The sequence below is a fragment of the Lactuca saligna genome, chromosome 5 (genome assembly GCF_052625555.1).
Source record: "Lactuca saligna cultivar CGN05327 chromosome 5, ASM5262555v1, whole genome shotgun sequence".
NCBI lineage: Eukaryota > Viridiplantae > Streptophyta > Magnoliopsida > Asterales > Asteraceae > Lactuca > Lactuca saligna.
In genome coordinates this window covers 261,366,864-261,387,843 of record NC_136421.1, presented here as the reverse complement: position 1 = coordinate 261,387,843, position 20,980 = coordinate 261,366,864, and the positions used below count along the sequence as shown (strand labels likewise).

At 35.0% G+C, this 20,980-nt stretch overlaps 1 protein-coding gene across 1 annotated transcript; it reads left to right on the top strand.

Moving 5' to 3' along the window:
* The first annotated feature begins 14,852 nt into the window (after positions 1-14,852).
* Positions 14,853-18,484, top strand: LOC145047590 (protein kinase family protein / C-type lectin domain-containing protein). Its single transcript, XM_078995894.1, has 6 exons — positions 14,853-15,132; positions 15,462-15,545; positions 15,643-15,697; positions 16,077-16,502; positions 16,607-17,177; positions 17,779-18,484. The coding sequence occupies exons 2-6, from the start codon at positions 15,465-15,467 to the stop codon at positions 18,302-18,304; spliced, it is 1,659 nt and encodes a 552-aa protein (XP_078852020.1). The 5' UTR covers positions 14,853-15,132; positions 15,462-15,464; the 3' UTR covers positions 18,305-18,484.
* The last annotated feature ends 2,496 nt before the right edge of the window (positions 18,485-20,980 follow it).

Sequence of the window (20,980 nt, the reverse complement as noted above, 5' to 3'; positions counted from 1 at the left end):
ACTTTTTGTACTCGATCTCCTAGTCCTTCACTTGACACTTTGTCAATGAATTAGTCCAATTTCCAAATACGAAATTTCTCATTCATCGTGCATCCACGTTGCATGATTCCAAGTTTCTGTCCAATTGAAACTTGGGCGATGAGAAACTCTCCCTATTTGGTAAATTCTTGACATTTCCATAAATAACATAACTAAGAATCATATCCATTCGTTGTAGAAATATGCAAACATCAATTTTCATAACGATTTCATTGCAAGGAAGTAAACAAATAAATAAATAAGTCAAACAAAATTTATTTTATTTATAAAAGCAGCGGAAAAACATTTGTCCTTACAATGCAAAATCTATTGAAAACTATGTAAAAGAAAATTTCTAACAACTTTATCATAACTATCTAAGCTCAAAATCCAATCATCAAGTCCATGCGATCAAGATCCATCTCTTGTGATTAGATTCATCTTGCTCTCTTATCAAGCTTCCTTTCTTTTCACCGATCCTTCAAAACATTCAAATGCAATCTTATCACTTCATGTATTAAGAATCAATGAATAGGAACTTAATGGAGTTAGATAGTGGATTCTTACCTAAAGCGTAGTCATACTTTTGACTCTCCCATCTCTTAGATCTCTTAGGTAAATAGGGCAACTTCGTCTCTAATGCCCCTTCTCTTGGCAATAAAAGCAAACTGACTCTTTTGGAACAACACATGGAACTACCTCAGACATCGCCTTTCTCTTATGATCAAACTTTTCGATCATTGCATGTCTTTCATTGCCATTGTCTATATCCATAGAGGTCTTGAAGGCAGATTCACCAATCAACTTTGCTTTTCTATTGCGCCAAACCATTGTTGATTCAGCAGCAATAAGCATGTAGGTGAGATCTATAAGGGTCACGTCGCGGTTCATCATATAGCACTCTCTTACGAACTCACTATATGAGTTAGGAAGTGACTGAAGAACCCAATCAATAGCCATCGCTTCACCGACAATGGATCCCATCATTCTTAATCTATCAATGTGTGACTTCATCCCTAAGACGTGTGCACACACCGACTTGCCCTCTTCATGTTTACTTGCCAAAAGGGCTTGAGTGATATTGAACCTTTCAATTTTACAATCTTGTGGGTTAGGGAGAATAATTGGAGGAGGAGGAGGAAGTGTAGCATGATTTCTTGTTCCTCGATCGAATCGTGGAATATCACGTTCATGTGGAATGCTTGTTCCACGGGATTTGAGAAGACCATAGTTGTCGAACTTTGACATCGGGAGAAAAAAAAACGAATTCAAGTTAGTTGATTGATTGAGTCCTTGGTAAATCACCTAAATGAAATTCCAAGGCTAGGACCCAACACAATATCCTACAACTCGGGAGAGGGATGTCGTAACCCAAATTGCAGAACATTTGAAGGTAAGTGAATGACGATTCACTAGTTTCCACCATGAAAAACGAAAAAGAAATTTAAGTTTTAAATCTATGAAAACTCCTAGATCCTTTGAGATTCATTGAACATTTCAATGGCATGTTTAAATCTCGATATGCCCCTCTAGTTTGTGACTGGGATGCCGAGGATCACAAAGCGGGTGTGAATAACCATGCAAACTACATGGTGCCCTCACATGTTACAATCACCTATTCGATGTGCCGGTAAACCACACACGCTCCACCGAACTATGACAAACATTTAGTCACCCTTTGCTACCTTTGCTTAGAACCATTTAGTGTGCCGGTAAACCACACACGCTCCACTAACGTCTTCGCAAGGGCACAAAGTGTAATTTCATGGAATTGCATCAATTCACTTTTGCCTAAGTAACTAAGATTGGGAATTTGAAAAACATTTAATTACTTTGTATTTCATTATACTTATAATGGAAGGTTTCATCCTATCCTACCCGTTCGGCTAACGACCCTCCACTAGTCAAGAGTGCGGTGGGTAAGAGTGGATACCCATTCAATCGCCATTTTATAGGCAATTTCCTTAAACACCCCTTATAGACCAGCTTCGTGAATGAGGCCTACTAACGGTAAGACTGACTTTTACTCATACACATATATAATGTTAGACTTTTAATGTTATATATAGTATAGGGTGTATTTTATACTTTTAAAATACTATATGGTTAACTTTAACAATTACACTTTTAATTCAATTAAATGGTTAACCTAAACTTTTATGGATTTATTAAACCTCTTTTAATTATACTCCTTAATTAATTAATAAAACCATAAGGGTGTGATTTGAGCTTTTCAAAACATTACTAGAGTTTTAGAATTTAACATTTCTAATTAAACTTTTAATCAACTTTTAAATTCCAAAACTTGAGGGCAAGTTTTGAAACCTTTTTCAAAACATTAGGGTTTTAACTATTTAAATTTCAAAATTTCAAAACTTTTGGGTTCAAATTTAAACTATAAAACCTAAAGGGGAAAATATGAAACCTTTCATAACAACAAGGATCAAATAACAAATAATTTTAAATTAACATTTAATCACATAATTATCCATATTTGATTTATTTAATGATTTCTTGCAAAACAATTTATCATTTTACTCAAAATAATTAATCAATTATCTTATAAGGAAACAATTATCTTATAAATTGATAATTGTCTTTAATTAGATCAAGAATATAGTCATATATATCATAAAATCGGATTTATATTGATCTAACATGATAAGGTAACTATCCTAATACAAAAACAGCAAGAAATCCCGAGATAAGCATTATCTGACGAGTTGACTCGTCGAGTCAGGCATGGACTCGGCGAGTTCAACCATGGACTCGGCGAGTCCAGTCTCCACAATCCAAAAAATCGAAATTTTCAGTTATACAATGCATCAATACAATTGAAACCAAGCTAGTCTCTGATACCACTGATGGGTTTTGGTCATAAGACATCCTATATGCTCATACAAACCCTAATGCTTGGATCTAGGTTTCTCTATTGTACATGCTTTGAATCCAAGACTATAAACCCTAATTCTAACATATGGAAATTGACATTAACATATAATTAGGTTTAAAAACATACCTTGTTTGTTATGTAGCAATAACAATCCCAATTCCTCCTTGTATTGACTTTGGAATGCTTAGAGTCACAAGTGTCACTCCTTTAATGGCTTACAAACACCATAAGCAAATGGAGAAGGTATAAATAGAGAGGTGAGAGGTTAGAATTCGTATCTAGGACCTCTTGGGAAGGGATACACGAATTCATGGCCCTAGGGGTGTTTATATAGGTGTAGAGATAGGGTTTCAGTCATTATCCTTATCTAGTTGATTATCCATTAAGCAACCAATAAGATAATCCTTGAATCCTTATCATACTCGAATTCTAAGGCTTTCCAACCTTTAATTCATCCACCATATAAATAAGATAATCCTTACCTTATTTTGTAACTATCACATAATTACAAATCAAACCCTCTAGTTTAATTAATTACATTTGATCACAAAACTAATTCTTAATTAATTATTGACCAATATTAATTAAACAAATATGATTTCTCCTTTAATATATTATTCTTATAACATATTAAAAAAATCATATTATCCTCTCTCTCTTTATTCATTTCTCCAATCAAGTTGCTTTGGTGAAGGCAACCCAAAAGGACCATGCACCACCGGGTCAAGTACATACCAAAATAGTTATGGACTTAGACACTAATCCAACAGTGTGTAGCCGACGAGACGATAGTGGTCCCTTTAGAGGACATTTAGGTTGATGATTGCCTGAACTACGTTGAGAAGAAGGTGGTGATTTTGGATAAGAAGGTGAAGATCTTGAGAAATAAGGATGTGCCATTGGTTAAGGTTCAGTGGCAGCATTGGAGGGGATTTAAGTGGACTTGGGAGCCAGAGTTAGAGATGCGTGAGCAATACCCAGAGTTGTTTCCAGAGAATGACTTCGAGGGAAAAGTCTGATTCTAGTGGGAGATTGGCCACGTGACTTTAGAACCAACTCGACGAGTTGGTCTCAACTCGACGAGTTGGAGTTGAGTGTGAAAACCCTAAATTTTCGGGTTTGCACCCTCTTTAAAGGACCTTAAGTCCTTTACCCCGCCTCTCTCATCACCTTATTGATGGGTTTTGGTCATAAGACATCCTATGTGCTCATACAAACCCTAATGCTTGGATCTAGGTTTCTCTATTGTACATGCTTTGAATCCAAGACTATAAACCCTAGTTCTAGCATACATATAATCATATTAATATGTAATTAGGTTTAAGATCATACCTTGATTGTTATGTAGCAATAACAATCCCAATTCCTCCTTGAATTGACTTTGGAAGGCTTAGAGTCACAAGTGTCACTCCTCTAATGGTTCACAAACACCATAAGCAAGAGGATGAAGAGGAGAGAGGTTGGAGGCTGCCAAAAACGTGTGTAAACCCTTACAAGAAACTTAGCCACGTTTTTGAGCCTTAAGGGGTCTTTATATAGTTGGGCTATTAGGGTTATCTAACAAGGAAACCCTAATTTGGATGCTTAAGCCCTAAGCAACCCATAGACTCCTTTTATTAAGCCCATGGACGATTTCCTTATGGGTTTCCCATTAGAATTCGTCCATCCCTTAATACAAGGCAATCCATGGCCCAAATTGCAATTATCCTATAATTACAATTCCAGTCCCTTAAGTTTAATTAATCGCTTTTAGTCACAAAACTAATTACCAATTAATTATTGACTAATATTAATTAAACAATATGATTTCTCCTTTAATATATTATTCCCATAATATATTAATAAATCATATTTAATCCTTACTCTCCATAATTCATCCTATCAAGTTGCTTTGGTGAAGGCAACCCAAAAGGACCATGCACCATCGGGTCAAGTACATACCAAAATAGTTATGGACTTAGACACTAATCCAACAGTCTCCCACTTAGATAAGTCTAACAACTATTCTGCGTATGACTTCAGATCCTGATCTGCAATCGTAGCTTTCCAAAGCCGTTGCCAACTCTAATCATATCAGATACGCATGTCCTTAGATAAGGGATCATATATTCCTCCATTCTAGATATCGTATGAGATATGATTTTTAATCATTCTCTTTGTACTACTTCTCGATTTCTGATTTATGACGACAGACTAATTGAACAAATCAAATTAGCCCTAGCCCGGCCGAGCATTTACGTATGTCATCACTAAACCATCGAGGGGCCCAAAGATATCGCTTTTATCCTACCTTGGATAAAAGGAATGGATAAACTTTGATACAATGCTTGCTTGCACTCACTAACCAAATCACACACAACAATATGTTTTATAACACCAAGTTACTAGTGCGTTTACATATTATCAATGTGCAACCGATTAGTAAGATACAACTCACACATCTCGGTTTCAAGAATATAAGATATTATCGTCTCACTAATCACTCGTGATACGATCCATGGAGTGATCCAAGTGAGCGTGGGTTTAATCCAATGCTCAAATCATATTCATAAGCACTCATGAACGTTGCAGCAAACATTTGCTTATGTCTAATACTTTTCTAGACAATCCACACACCAATTCATGACAGTCTTCATTCATATCTACTTCCAACATATGAACGACTGTGGCCCGTTTGAATAATTCGATTATTCTTAATAAACTCAATTATTCTGGAAGTCAAAACATGCAAACTGAAACACAAGAATAATACTAATCCCATATGGCCTCAAACCTTTGAGTATAAACAAAACACGTTTTATTTATCACCATATCGATTACTCATTATTTGTCGTTTCGGGTAATCAACTTCTTACTTGAATTATTACACTTGTCCCATGCTCCTAGCATGCACACAATGTTTACCTATGGTTCTTACTTTTGTGAAATAGACAAATTGAACACATTTCCAATCATTCTCATTTTACAACTCCAAATCCATTTTCTTAAGTGTAAGAATATCAAATTCTCGCTACTTATAGAATATGCTAGATTCTAACACTTTATGCAACGATCCTTTCGTAATGTCACTGCACCAAGGTCACAAAGACTATTGCCAATGATATTACAAAGTCCTCTATCGGAGATTGTTACAAGACAATTCCTTAGATACGATGTCTCTCACTCAAAGTACATTCCTTTGAACATCCTTTTGCATAAAGGTTTCTAATCTAGACATAGATTTTCAATATTTACTTCCCAATATGGACACGCTTCCATATTTTCCATATGACAACTAATTTCTTAATAGAATCTTATCTATTTGTGATGATGTCGATATTGTCCATCCAATATGGAAACGTTTCCATAATTTCCAATACTATACTTCCAACTACTCACAAGCGACCAATCCTCGTCGAACTTTGGATTGTCCTTTGATAGTTGTTTAATTATTTTAGTCTAAACCGATTCTAGTCCCTTTTCCCTCTAAATGCGCTAGACATTTGGAAAATTTTAGAATGGTAAAACATTAAATCATTTGCAATCGATCCTATACTCGAAGCGTATGGGACATGATGCATAATGTTTTATTTGCTATGTTCTCAAAATTCGAATTGTGAAGAGGAATGTCGTAATCATAATCGAAATTTTAAGAACACACTATGTACCTTTGACTAAATTTATTAACATTCCACAACCCAATCCTTTAGATTTGAAATGAAGCATAATATTCTCTCCCTTAATTATAGCAAAACAACCTTTCAACTCTTACAACTTTGCAAAGTATGACTCTTGTTTTCTATAATTAATATTGCCAACTTTGCAATACTTGCCTTAATAATCATACAATCATAACATTTATGCTCCCACTATCATGATGATTATTATGAAACATAACACTTATGCTCCCACTAGCTTCGACATGTATTCATCAACATCTTAACTTTCAGAAAAACAATACTTATTGAATTTCTTAAGTTCATGTTTCTAATACTTAGTGCTTTGATAATCTTTTATCAAGACTTGTTGAACTTATACACTTTTTCCTTAGATAGTTCATATGTGTGTCTTAACAATTAAGACTAATTGACAAACCTCACAATTCAAATTATGGAAAGGGATGCCGTAACCATGATCGAATTCGAGAATGCAATTTTTTTTACAATCACTATCTTTTAAAATCTTTCTTAGTGAAAGCATTTTCTCACAATCATTTTCATGAAGGAGGAAATCTTATGACACTTAGATTTAAATGGTGTATGTGTTCCTATCCATGTGAATTTGTTAAAACCAAAGTTTACGACAAATTCAAACTCATATGGATCGAACTTTCTTAATCTTGATTTCTTGCCTTATGGTAGCACAGCTGCCCACCACGTCTTCCAAGTAGTTAAGTAGCTCACCTTTTCCTATCAATGTACTTTCCATTGATCAAGGTTCTTGCCTTTTATGCATTCAAATGAGAACTCATAGGACTCACATGCATAATTAACTCGATTAGATTGGCACAAAAACAAGATAATATCTTCACGATAGGTTGTAAACCTCAACTCGTGTGCTAGTGATGATCGATAAGGCTTATTTGATTTGTTCTTGAAACTTTTCAAGACTATTAAGACTCCCACTGACTCCTTGACATATACGATTCTCTTATCAAAAACATTTCTTGACAAACAAATATTCAAGAGTTAGTGTAGCTTATATCAAAACAAAACACTTCATAATTTTGGTCTTAGTTGGTCTTTGTCTTATCCAAGACATCACAACTTTCCACAATTGATGAATGTTATAAACCTTCTTAATACTATTCACTCAATGCCACAATCTTGACTTTAAGACTTGTTATTGGAACGAAGTATGATTGTCTTCTTGATTTGACCATTTCATCTATCTTTGATTCCTCTTCTTGGACATACAATTGTACCAAGACTCACTTAGAGGATCAATTGAGATATGGTTCTTAATCATTAAGACCTATCATAAAGCATAAAAGCTACTCTCCCTTCTTCTTAGAATGGAGAAACTCATATCTTTCTGCCTACTTGATTCTTCTTATTCGTTTTGCTATTGATCTAAACCCTTTAATCAATTCAAAATTACACTTAATCTTGTAAGTGTAATCATATTTACTAAGCCTTTAGTAAATCATGACGAATATCTTTGTTACTCTTATGGTGAACTCGATCAACACACAACTTTGTGTACTCGATCTCCTAGTCCTTCACTTGACATTCCATAAATAACATAACTAAGAATCATATCCATTCATTGTAGAAATATGCAAACATCAATTTTCACATAACGATTTCATTGCAAGGAAGTAAACAAATAAATAAATAAGTCAAACAAAATTTATTTTATTTATAAAAGCAGCGGAAAAACATTTGTCCTTACAATGCAAAATCTATTGAAAACTATGTAAAAAGAAAATTTCTAACAATCCAATCATCAAGTCCATGAGATCGAGATCCATCTCTTGTGATTAGATTCATCTTGCTCTCTTATCAAGCTTCCTTTCTTTTCACCGATCCTTCAAAACATTCAAATGTAATCTTATCACATCATGTATTAAGAATCAATGAATAGGAACTTAATGGAGTTAGATAGTGGATTCTTACCTAAAGCGTAGTCATACTTTTGACTCTCCCATCTCTTAGATCTCTTAGGTAAATAGGGCAGCTTCGTCTCCAATGCCCCTTCTCTTGGCAATAAAAGCAAATTGACTCCTTTGGAACAACATATGGAACTACTTCAGACATCGCCTTTCTCTTATGATCAAACTTTTCGATCATTGCATGTCTTTCATTGACATTGCCTATATCCATAGAGGTCTTGAAGGCAGATTCACCAATCAACTTTGCTTTTCTATTGCGCCAAACCATTGTTGATTCAGCAGCAATAAGCATGTAGGTGAGATCTATAAGTGTCACGTCGTGGTTCATCATATAGTACTCTCTTACGAACTCACTATACGAGTTAGGAAGTGACTGAAGAACCCATCCTTCTTAATCTATCAATGTGTGACTTCATCCCTAAGACGTGTGCACACACCGACTTGCCCTCTTTATGTTTACTTGCCAAAAGGGCTGGAGTGATATTAAACCTTTCAATTTTACAATCTTGTGGGTTAGGGAGAATAATTGGAGGAGGAGGAGGAAGTGAAGCATGATTTCTTGTTCCTCGATCGAATCGTGGAATATCATCTTCATGTGGAATGCTTGTTCCACGGGATTTAAGAAGACCATAGTTGTCGAACTTTGACATTGGGAGAAAAACGAATTCAAGTTAGTTGATTGATTGAGTCCTTGGTAAATCACCCAAATGAAATTCCAAGGCTAGGATCCAACACAATATCCTACAACTCGGGAGAGGGATGCCGTAACCCAAATTGCAGAACATTTGAAGGTAAGTGAATGACGATTCACTAGTTTCCACCATGAAAAACGAAAAAGAAATTTAAGTTTTAAATCTATGAAAACTCCTAGATCCTTTGAGATTCATTGAACATTTCAATGGCATGTTTAAATCTCGATATGCCCCTCTAGTTTGTGACTAGGATGCCGAGGATCACAAAGCGGGTGTGAATAACCATGCAAACTACATGGTGCCCTCACATGTTACAATCACCTATCCGATGTGCCGGTAAACCACACACGCTCCACCGAACTATGACAAACATTGAGTCACCCTTTGCTACCTTTGCTTAGAACCATTTAGTGTGCCGGTAAACCACACACGCTCCACTAACGTCTTCGCAAGGGCACAAAGTGTAATTTCATGGAATTGCATCAATTCACTTTTTGCCTAAGTAACTAAGATTGGGAATTTGAAAAACATTTAGTTACTTGGTATTTCATTATACTTATAATGGAAGGTTTCATCCTATCCTACCCGTTCGGCTAACGACCCTCCACTAGTCAAGAGTGCGGTGGGTAAGAGTGGATACCCATTCAATCGCCATTTTATAGGCAATTTCCTTAAACACCCCTTATACACCAGCTTCGTGAATGAGGCCTACTAACGGTAAGACTGACTTTTACTCATACATATATATAATGTTAGACTTTTAATCTTATATATAGTATAGGGTGTATTTTATACTTTTAAAATACTATGTGGTTAACTTTAATAATTAGACTTTTAATTCAATTAAATTGTTAACCTAAACTTTTATGGATTTATTAAACCTCTTTTAATTATACTCCTTAATTAATTAATAAAACCATAAAGGTGTGATTTGAACTTTTCAAAACATTACTAGAGTTTTAGAATTTAACATTTCTAATTAAACCTTTTAATCAACTTTTAAATTCCAAAACTTGAGGGCAGATTTTGAAACCTTTTTCAAAACATTAGGGTTTTAACTATTTAAATTTCAAAACTTTAAAACTTTTGGGTTCAAATTTAAAAAATAAAACCTAAAGGGGAAAATATGAAACTTTTCATAACAACAAGGATCAAATAACAAATAATCTAAACTAACATTTAGTTACATAATTATCCATATTTGATTTGTTTAATGATTTCTTGCAAAACAATTTATCAATTTACTCAAAATAATTAATCAATTATCTTATAAGGAAACAATTATCTTGTTAATTGATAATTATCTTTAATTAGATCAAGAATATAGTCATATATATCATAAAATCGGATTTATATTGATCTAACATGATAAGGTAACTATCCATATGCAAAAACAGCAAGAAATCCCGAGATAAGCATTATCTGACGAGTTGACTCGTCGAGTCAGGCATGGACTCGTCGAGTCTGCATGGACTCGGCGAGTTCAGCCATGGACTCGGCGAGTCCAGCCTCCAAAATCCAAAAAATCGAATTTTTCAGTTATACAATGCATCAATACAATTGAAACCAAGCTAGGCTCTGATACCACTGATGGGTTTTGGTCATAAGACATCATATGTGCTCATACAAACCCTAATGCTTGGATCTAGGTTTCTCTATTGTACATGCTTTGAATCCAAGACCTTAAACCCTAATTCTAACATGCAAGTAATCATATTAACATGTAATTAGGTTTAAGATCATACCTTGATTGTTATGTAGCAATAACAATCCCAATTCCCCTTGTATTGACTTTGGAATGCTTAGAGTCACAAGTGTCACTCCTCTAATGGTTCACAAACACCATAAGCAAGAGGATGAAGAGGAGAGAGGTTGGAGGCTGCCAAAAACGTGTGTAAACCCTTACAAGAACATTAGCCACGTTTTTGAGCCTTAAGGGGTCTTTATATAGTTGGGCTATTAGGGTTATCTAACAAGGAAACCCTAATTTGGATGCTTAAGCCCTAAGCAACCCATAGACTCCTTTTATTAAGCCCATGGACGATTTCCTTATGGGTTTCCCATTAGAATTCGTCCATCCCTTAATACAAGGCAATCCATGGCCCAAATTGCAATTATCCTATAATTACAATTCTAGTCCCTTAAGTTTAATTAATATCTTTTAGTCACAAAACTAATTACCAATTAATTATTGACTAATATTAATTAAACAATATGATTTCTCCTTTAATATATTATTCCCATAATATATTAATAAATCATATTTAATCCTTACTCTCCATAATTCATCCTATCAAGTTGCTTTGGTGAAGGCAACCCAAAAGGACCATGCACCATCGGGTCAAGTACATACCAAAATAGTTATGGACTTAGACACTAATCCAACACTTATCACCCTGAGATAAACCCTAATCGAATTACCTTTTATCTTGAGAGTGTGAAAGGCTAAAAGTGTGTGTTTTGGTGCATTCCTTTGAAGAGTGAAGAGTTTGGAACAAGAAGGAGTCTATAGATCCGACATCCACTCAGTTGTAGCAGCCATTTAAAGGTAAAAAGTCATTACCTTGATCACTTGTTTGTTAGATCTCTCCATTAGATAGTTTATGGCCATTTCTAGCTTCTCCTTGAGTCATTATTGGTTTTGAGCACGCTTTGAAGCTAATACTTCAGATCTGGACACTATTAGGCACTTTAGGCCTAAGGACTCAAGCTTTGACCAACCTTCATGCCTTAAACCCCTTGTTGAGCCTTGTTTTGGCAATGTTAGCCCATAAATGCCATGCATGGGCGTAAAGCTTGCAACTTTATGTGGTATCTTAGCCGTAGAATGCTATATCTAGAGTTTGGGGCCTTAGTCTCGCTTAAAAGCGTCTGAATGAGAGAAAGGGCTGAAGGAACTCGACGAGTTGGTTAGGGTTTTCCCCGATATTCTGGACACTGTACAAACTCGACGAGTTGATGAGACAACTCGGCAAGTTGACTCGAATATTCCCAATTTTTCTTGAGAACAAAAGGAACTCGACGAGTCACATAGATGTACTCGACGAGTTGAGTCAACATGGACTGTTGACTTGGGCATTAACTTTTGTTGACTTTTTAGGGTTTGGTCAAATTGTGGACTTTGGAGACCATGGAGGGGTAAAATGGTCTTTCACCCTTTCGGAGATTTAGTAGAGGAGTTAGCTTAACATCTTTGGAGTTGTTAATGCAAATTGTTAATTAGTGATGATTGTGATATATATAGGCAGAGTTTAGACTGACAGTTTGAGTACGAGAAATACTTGTTTTACTTACAAGGTGAGTCTTCTCACTGTACTTACCTGAGTGGTAATTACTGTGCGACCGGAGGGTCTTATTTGTGTTACTGGCCGGAGGGTCATATTTGTGTTACTGGCTGGAGGGTCATATGTGCTTATACTATTTTGTGCTTTTGTTGAGATAGGACCAGAGGGTCCAACTGAGTCGTGAGACTGGACGGTTTTCATTGAGATACAGGACTGGAGGGTCCAACCCGAGCCGTGAGACCGTAGTGTCTTCAGTGAGACACATGACTGGAGGGTCCTTATCGAGATATATCCATGAGAGGCTAATTATTTGTGTATGGTATTTTGGGGAACTCACTAATCTTTGTGCTTACAGTGTTGTGTGAAATGTGTTTCAAGTACATATTAGGATCACTGGAAGGCGCCGACATGATTGTACACACTAGCTTGTTGATTTATGTTTTGAGGATTCTAGGATATGTGACAAACAGTTTTTATGATTGTGTTTGGAAACATTTATAAATTAAGTATGAGAGTTGTTAAACTGTGTTTTGTGTGGAATTGAAAATGAAAAAATTATTTGAAAATTTAGAGTGTTACAAATATTTATTGTTTTTCAGATTTAAAACAATTTAAATGTGGTAATTATCCATATTTAATAAATCTTCAAATTTGAAAAATGAAAAATTAAGGGAACCCTAATCCGGCAAGCTCACGTCGTGAGCAGCAAGCTCTCACATCGTGAGCAGCGATTAAATGTTTTTTCAATTATGAAATTTTCAATCTTTCTTCTCTCATTCAATTTCAAACAAACATTTACAGAAAATATGGATCTAGGGAGAATGTAATTATGAACAAATGGCTCTAACACCACTGTTGGGTTTTCTATGCATCAAATACACTCAAAATTAGGTAGCGGGAAAATCAAACTATGATATACCTAAGTGTACATGCACCGTAGGATCTATAGTTTCATACTAATTACAACTACCTTATGAAAACATAAAAATATAACGAAGAAAAACATACCTCTTATGTAGCCCTTTGATCTCCATGCTTGATCTTGATCCTCCACGAAGTTACTTGGATGAAAGGACCCAAACTAGAATCCTTCTAATGATATCACACCCAATGACACCAAAGAGTAGAATAAAAAATAACTAAGAGAATGTTAATTTTACAAACCCTAAGAGGGTTAGAAATCATCCCTATGGGGGGAGGAAGAAGGGTTGGCAAAACTTCATGCTAAGGTGCAAAGAAGAATGAAATCTGTAAGGCCGTATTTATAGCATTGGATCCCTTTACAGATTTTTTACTCCTTCCCATGTGGGATGGAATACCTAGAACGAAATTCACTATTTTTCCCATGTGGGATGAAGTGATTTTCATCCAACCCTAATTCCATAAGGGTTCTTGAACATTTCTGATTAACCAACTATTGATTAATAAATATTCAACCCTTTAATTATTAAAATGTTAATTAATTTCCAAAATATATTTTAATTAGTTTCTCATTAAGTATTAACCATAATAATTAATAAACAAATTTCTCCATTATTTATTCTACTAAATTTAGGTTTTGAGGGCAACTCAAAAATACCATGTTATTATCATAATTATTACCAATAGTTAATGATCGTGGTCACTATTTCCAATACCTGCACCATCCGCTTCTTATGTTATCATAACACAAAATATATGTATATTATGTATACAAATATGTATTTTATAAACATTTTATATAAGTGGTTCGTTTCGGTTTTCTTTAGTTTTACCAAACCCAAAAACCGTACCCAAACTGAAAATTTCCGTTTTTGAAAAATTTAAACCCAAACCGTTAGTTTATGTTTCGGTTTCGATTTTGTCCGTTTTTAGGTTTCCCAATCTGGTTTTGCTCACCCTAATTAAAACTGGTGTTCCTTTTGTGATGTGACCACGTCGTGGTGCTCCTCTACCATTAGGTCATGGTCACAAAAAATCCCTATCTTGAAAGTCTAACATGATATAATCTCAAAAGAAGCATACCTGAAACGAGTGTTACACGAGTGTTACGCTCTTAAACGAACATGCTATAAAACTTAAAAAATTCATTTTATGCATAACCTGCTACAGGCGGTCATAATGATCATATGTGAACACTCCCAACAAGTTTGTTAACTAGATGTGTAAAAAAAAAAAAGATAATTATCCAGATATAAAGTTACTGAAAAGTTAATTACAATTCCAAGTCATTTTCCCAATTATAAATTACACAAAAGGTAGGTAATAGGCACTAAGTAAGGAGTACAAATGTAATTATGGAAGTGGAGGGGAGCAATATGTAACTTGTGGGCATTACTAACATTATTACAAACAGACGACGTGTTCCCATTGACTGACTTTGACTTTTTAGCACCTGTTCTCCAACGACACTCTCAATCCCTCATAAATCATAGTTACTGCAGTTACCCGCTTTGTCCTTCACTTCCCTTCTTCCTTCCTCCATCGATCTCTACCACCGAAGCATTTCAACCCGTGTCTCTTGCATTGTTTCACTAAACTTTGTGAAGAAAACCCCCCAAATACTTGCATGCTAACCTCCTGCTTCGTTTTTTCGATCTAGCGTTGCGGCGATGATTCTGCCCTGATTTTAGGGGTTTTCAGACTTGTTTCCTCGACACCGCCGTAAACACTGTATGTGTAGTAGTTTATTCGCAGTAGTATGAAAACTTGTCCAAACAACTGAAAGTTTTCAACAAATTTCGTTTTTCTTTTGTTTTGCGGTATTTTGTGTTGTTAAATTAGCAATGCTGTTGTATCTTTGATGGTTCCGGATTTCGAAGGTCGGTTTCAAGCATATATTTAGGTTAACTCCAACTGATTTTTTTGTTACTAAATAGGTTTGGTGAAAGGTGAAATTTTTTACATTTGAGCGTTTATGAATTGCTTTGGTATTGTCACAAGGGCATGGATTTTGTGAAACAGTTATGATTACGCCATTGATTAAACTGAGGTTTTGTTAGGTAATGGAGGGAAAGCTGATCCATGTAGGAGGAATTTTGCTTCTTTCTGCTTGCTTCGTGGTTCAATTTGGAAGTTTGAACGCGGTATGTTTAGAAGCACCACCTGAGAGATAAACTAATAAGCTTAATTTGAATTATAATACACACATTTAAACTTTACATGACACTCTTCCTGTTGTAGGTTTCAAATGATTCCTTTCTGGTAGCATCTTCTCATAATGAAAGCCGCATAGAAGGTAAGTCGATTTGTTTACACTAACGACAGCAAACATACATGATTTTACCAAATCATTCTATTGAATGTATTGAATGCCAGTGTCATTTCCACCCTTATCTCCAAGTTAAACTTTTCATGCTTTCATTGTTGTCATAACTTAACTTCCCCTCAAAACAATCAGGGATTCATGTGTGATTTTCACTTTCTCTTTTGGTTATGGTTTCCTCTTTCAGTTCGTATAGTCATATACTCATACTAAATCTTCACCATACAAACATTACTAATGATGCAAATTTGAACATGGGATCTTGTGAGTGTAATTTATGAAGTCCAGTTAGGGTTTACTGTGGGAATTTCTAACCTTCAACAATCATAATAACGTCAACTTTCTTTGACAGTATGCCCTTCTGGTTGGGTCAAGGGACCAAGTAATACAGTATGTTACAAATACATTGAAAACTCTCAGCCTTGGAATGAGTCAGAAAACAGCTGCAGAAGCTATCATGGCCACCTTGCAGCATTGACATCATTAGCAGAATTGAGCTTTGCACAACACTTGTGTAATGAGTGTTGGGTTGGTGGCAGAAGCACAGACACTATCATTGGGCACCAGTGGACATGGTCTGACAAATCTTATAACTGGAATCAAACTCTCATTAATGTCCTCACACCAGATCTCAAGTCCAATTGCACCAATTCATCATGCTTCTACAATCAAAATAATGACTCAGCATCCATGTGTACTATATTAACCAATAGAACTACATCTCTTGTTGCCAACATATGCAACATATCTCACTCTTCACTATGCATGATTGTTACAGGTTTGAAATAAAAAAAGTTTCCCCTTGATTTTTTTTTTTCTTTTGTTGTTTCAAGTAACTTTTTTTATATTGTTTAGATATTAATTTTCCTTCTTATTTTTCAGATAACAAATGTCAGCATATGCATTGCCACAAGGAATATCTGATTATACTTGCTATTGTGAGTGGATTGATTCTCTTCACAACATTTGCTGTGGTGATATGGCTACTTGTGTATAGGCGTAGCAAGAGACGCCGAAAATCTCGGAAATTATCTAATCCTGCTGAGCTGGCATTAGTTCCTCCATCATGGAAAATCTTCACTCGTGAAGAACTGAGGTCGATTACCAAAAACTTCAGTGAAGCTAATCGTCTTATTGGGGATGCCAAGACAGGTGGCACGTATAGTGGGGTTTTGCCTGATGGGTCAAGGGTGGCAGTGAAAAGGCTAAAAAGGTCAACTTTTCAAAGAAAGAAAGAATTTTTTTTGGAGGTTGGAAGGGTTGCAAGGCTTTGCCATCCGAATTTAGTGCCTGTGAAAGGATGTTGTTATGATCATGGTGATCGATACATTGTGTATGAGTTTGTAGTGCACGGGCCTCTAGATAGATGGTTACATCATATTCCTATGGGTGGTAGGAGTTTGGATTGGACCATGAGGATGAAAGTTGCCACTACTCTTGCACAGGGAATCGCGTAAGTGAATCCAAATCCCCATTCGTTACACAGAAAAGAACAACAGACGGTTTTGTACTGTGTTTGGCATGCATTGAACTAAGACTAAAACACGTGTCAATGAGACAAAATTTTCAATTTTTTGTCCCAACCAAAAAGGTGGAACGAGATGAGACAGGGACCCTCCCCCGATCTTTCGTTTGTGAAAAAGACATAAATGTCCTCATCTCTCATTGGGAATAGCCCTAGAAAGTTTGTCTGGTCTTGTCCTATCCTATGCAGCAAATGCAGCCTAGGCTGAGTTTGGTACCATGAGACAAAACTGGGCTGGACTGTACAAACTTTCTACGACAATTTTTTTATGATAAGGATGAGAAGGGCGTTAATGTCTTTTTCAGAAACGATAGATCGAGAGAGGGTCCCTGTCCCATCTCGTTCCACTTTTTTGGGTGGGACAAAAAAATTGCAAATTTTGTCCGGTTGACACCTGTTTCAATCCTAGTTTAATGCATGTCAACCACAGTACAAGGCGTCATATTTCTTTATGTTTTCCTACTATTATTATTATTATTATTATTTTAATAATTGCTTGCTTTTCTAATGATTAAAATAATAAAAATAGGTTCCTACACGACAAAGTAAAGCCACAAGTAGTCCACCGTGACATCCGTGCAAGCAACGTACTTCTAGATGATGATTTTAACGCACATCTAATGGGTGTTGGGTTATCAAAATTCGTACCATGGGAAGTAATGCACGGTAGGACCGTGATGGCAGGTGGGACCCACGGTTACCTCGCTCCAGAATTTGTCTACAGAAACGAGCTAACCACAAAGAGCGATGTCTACAGCTTTGGGGTTCTTCTACTTGAAATAATAAGTGGTCGTAGACCGGCTTCTCAGGCAGTTGACTCGGTGGGTTGGCAGAGTATTTTCGAGTGGGCCACCCCACTGGTTCAATCACACCGGTACCTCGAGCTTCTTGATCCTGTGATTTCTGCATCTTCTTCCACTTCTCCTTCTAAAATACCGGAAGCTGGTGTGGTTCAGAAGGTGGTTGATCTTGTGTATTCGTGTACCCAACATGTACCATCGATGCGGCCTAGAATGTCACATGTGGTTCATCAGTTACAGCAGTTGGCAGCTTAGTTTAGTTTTTGAAGTGGGAACTTTAAATTTTCGTATTTATCAAGAAATTTGTGTGCAAAAAAGTATGTATGATGGCGTTGTACTTGTAGCATTAGCGGATAAAATGCGATTATTGTCATCCAATTTTAGTGAAGGGCTATTTATATAACGAAATACGAAGGTGGATGGATTTGGCTGAAATTGGTTGTACTTGTAGCATTAGCGGATAAAATGCGATTATTGTCATCCAATTTTAGTGAAGGGCTATTTATATAACGAAATACGAAGGTGGATGGATTTGGCTGAAATTGATAATGCTTTCTTATTTCAACATTTTGGAAGTTCTTAAGGCGTACTCATTTGTTTGTTTCTTAGCAAGGCCTCCTTCGTTGATGATTAGAAGTTTAGAACAGTTTATCTGATTGTTACAACATGTACACTTGTACAATGTTTGGCATTCATTAGACTATGACTGTGACTGTCAACAACGCAAAAATAAATAACACAAAAAAGATGGAATGAGGTAAGGCGTAGATCCATTCTTGATCTCTAGTCTATACAAAAGATATGAACTCGTTCTCACTTATCATTGAAGATAACCCAACAAAGCTTAATATAGGTCATACAAAGGTTTTTCAACTCATGGATTTGTAAGACCCTCTATGATTTCATTGTTATATACTAAAGTGCTGTTTGTTTTTTCTGAAGCAAAATGTCTGCAGTCTGCGGACCATATCTGTAGACCTCTGCAGTAGAAGAGGTGGACCAAACGTCTGCAGTCTGAAAAAAGAAGACTGTTTGTTTTTTTAGCGGGCTATTAAAATAAACTGAAATCTAAATAAACTGATTTTTTAAAACTTCAAAGCGAATTTTTTATATATCTTTACGACTTTATTATAAATATATAACGAATCTAGATCAACTTTTATGTATTATTACATAAAAAATAAAAATAAAAATGGTATTAATTCATATACATATTTGATAAAAACCAACAACTTTGATTGCAAAGTTATAACTAAACATTATAATTAGTGATCAAAGAATTTGATACATAAATAGATGGAAATAAACTTCGATTTTTTCAAATAAATCTATTAAAAACGTACGATAAATATTTTATCGAGAAATTGATGATACTCTATTAAATAAAGTTTTACAAAATTTTGGCAAAAAAATATAAGAATATATTATGATTTTTTTTTTCATATTTATATAAACAACTTCAACGACTATTATTATAATAAATTTTTATTTATAAATTTGTTAAAAATATCATGTGTGTATCGTCAAATGTTTTTGTTTAAGTTTTTTAATTTTTTTTTCATATTGTTTATCATTAATAAAGTTGGAAAAAATATAAATTAAAAAAAAAACTTAAAAAAAATAAAGATATATATGTTTTTTTAAGCTAGAAGATGTCTGAAGATGTTAGAAGACTCTGGTCCACATCTGCGCCAAGAAGAGGGCGCGCAGACATTTTTAGGTCTGCAGTCTTCAAAAAAACAAACAATCTGCGAAGACTAATGTATGCGCGTGGTCTGCGCGGCGCAGACAGAAGACGTCTCGCAGATCTGCAGACAAAAAACAAACACTACCTAAGTGAACAAACAAAGAAAATACGTTAGATAGAAGCAAACAAAATATATAATAATGTATGGGTAGATGCAAATCATTAAGAATGTTCACTCTTTAGATAAAAAAGAATTGTTCAGTTGGACAATTTGAATCAGACTAGACTATTTAGTTCGGATATTCAGATTTTTTGATTGATTTTTAGCAAAACCAAATTATTATTTTGGATTTCAGATTGATTTTAATTTATAAAATTAGAACTGAATAATAATTATATTATATTATATCTTTAATCTTTTATAAATCTACTAAATTATATTGATAATAGATTAGAAAACTTCATCCAATATAATACTTTAATATATAATATTTCTTATCAAAATGTTTTTTTTGTGAAAAACTAAACTACAATATATATATATATATATATATATATATATATATATATATATATATATATATATATATATATATATATATATATAATTTTAATTTACAACTAAACTTTTTTAGTTTATTTTATAGAGTTAGCTAATATTCAAGTTATATAATATTTAAAATGTTTTGCCTTTTGAAAATTGAATTGTAAAAACCGGTCCAACCAAATTGTAATGGAGTTGGATCAGATTGGATATGAATTTAGTTTGGATTATTCGGATCCATGTTTTAAAAACGAAATCAATTTGGATTCAGTTGATTATATCGAATCAAAGAGGCTCAGCTAGAAACCTTGAAAGCCGAGAATGTGGCAGGTGAAACCTTAAGAGAAATGGATAAAAACCTAGAAGTTAAGGGTGATGGGGTTCGTTATCTCATGAATCGAATATGGACACCAAAATTCGACGTGTACAGAGACGTTGTCATGAATGAGGCACACAAGACCAAATACTTTGTACATCCCGGTTCAGACATGATGTACCTAGACCTTAAGAAACTTTATTGGTGGCCAAACATGAAAACAAAAATCATTACCTATGTGGGCAAGTGGCTGACTTATGCCAAGGTCAATGTAGAATACCAAAAGCTCTCAGGTTTACGACAACAACCAGAAATACCTGAGTTGAAGTGGGAGCGGATAACCATGGATTTCATAGCCAAGTTGCCCAAGACAACGGGTGGTCT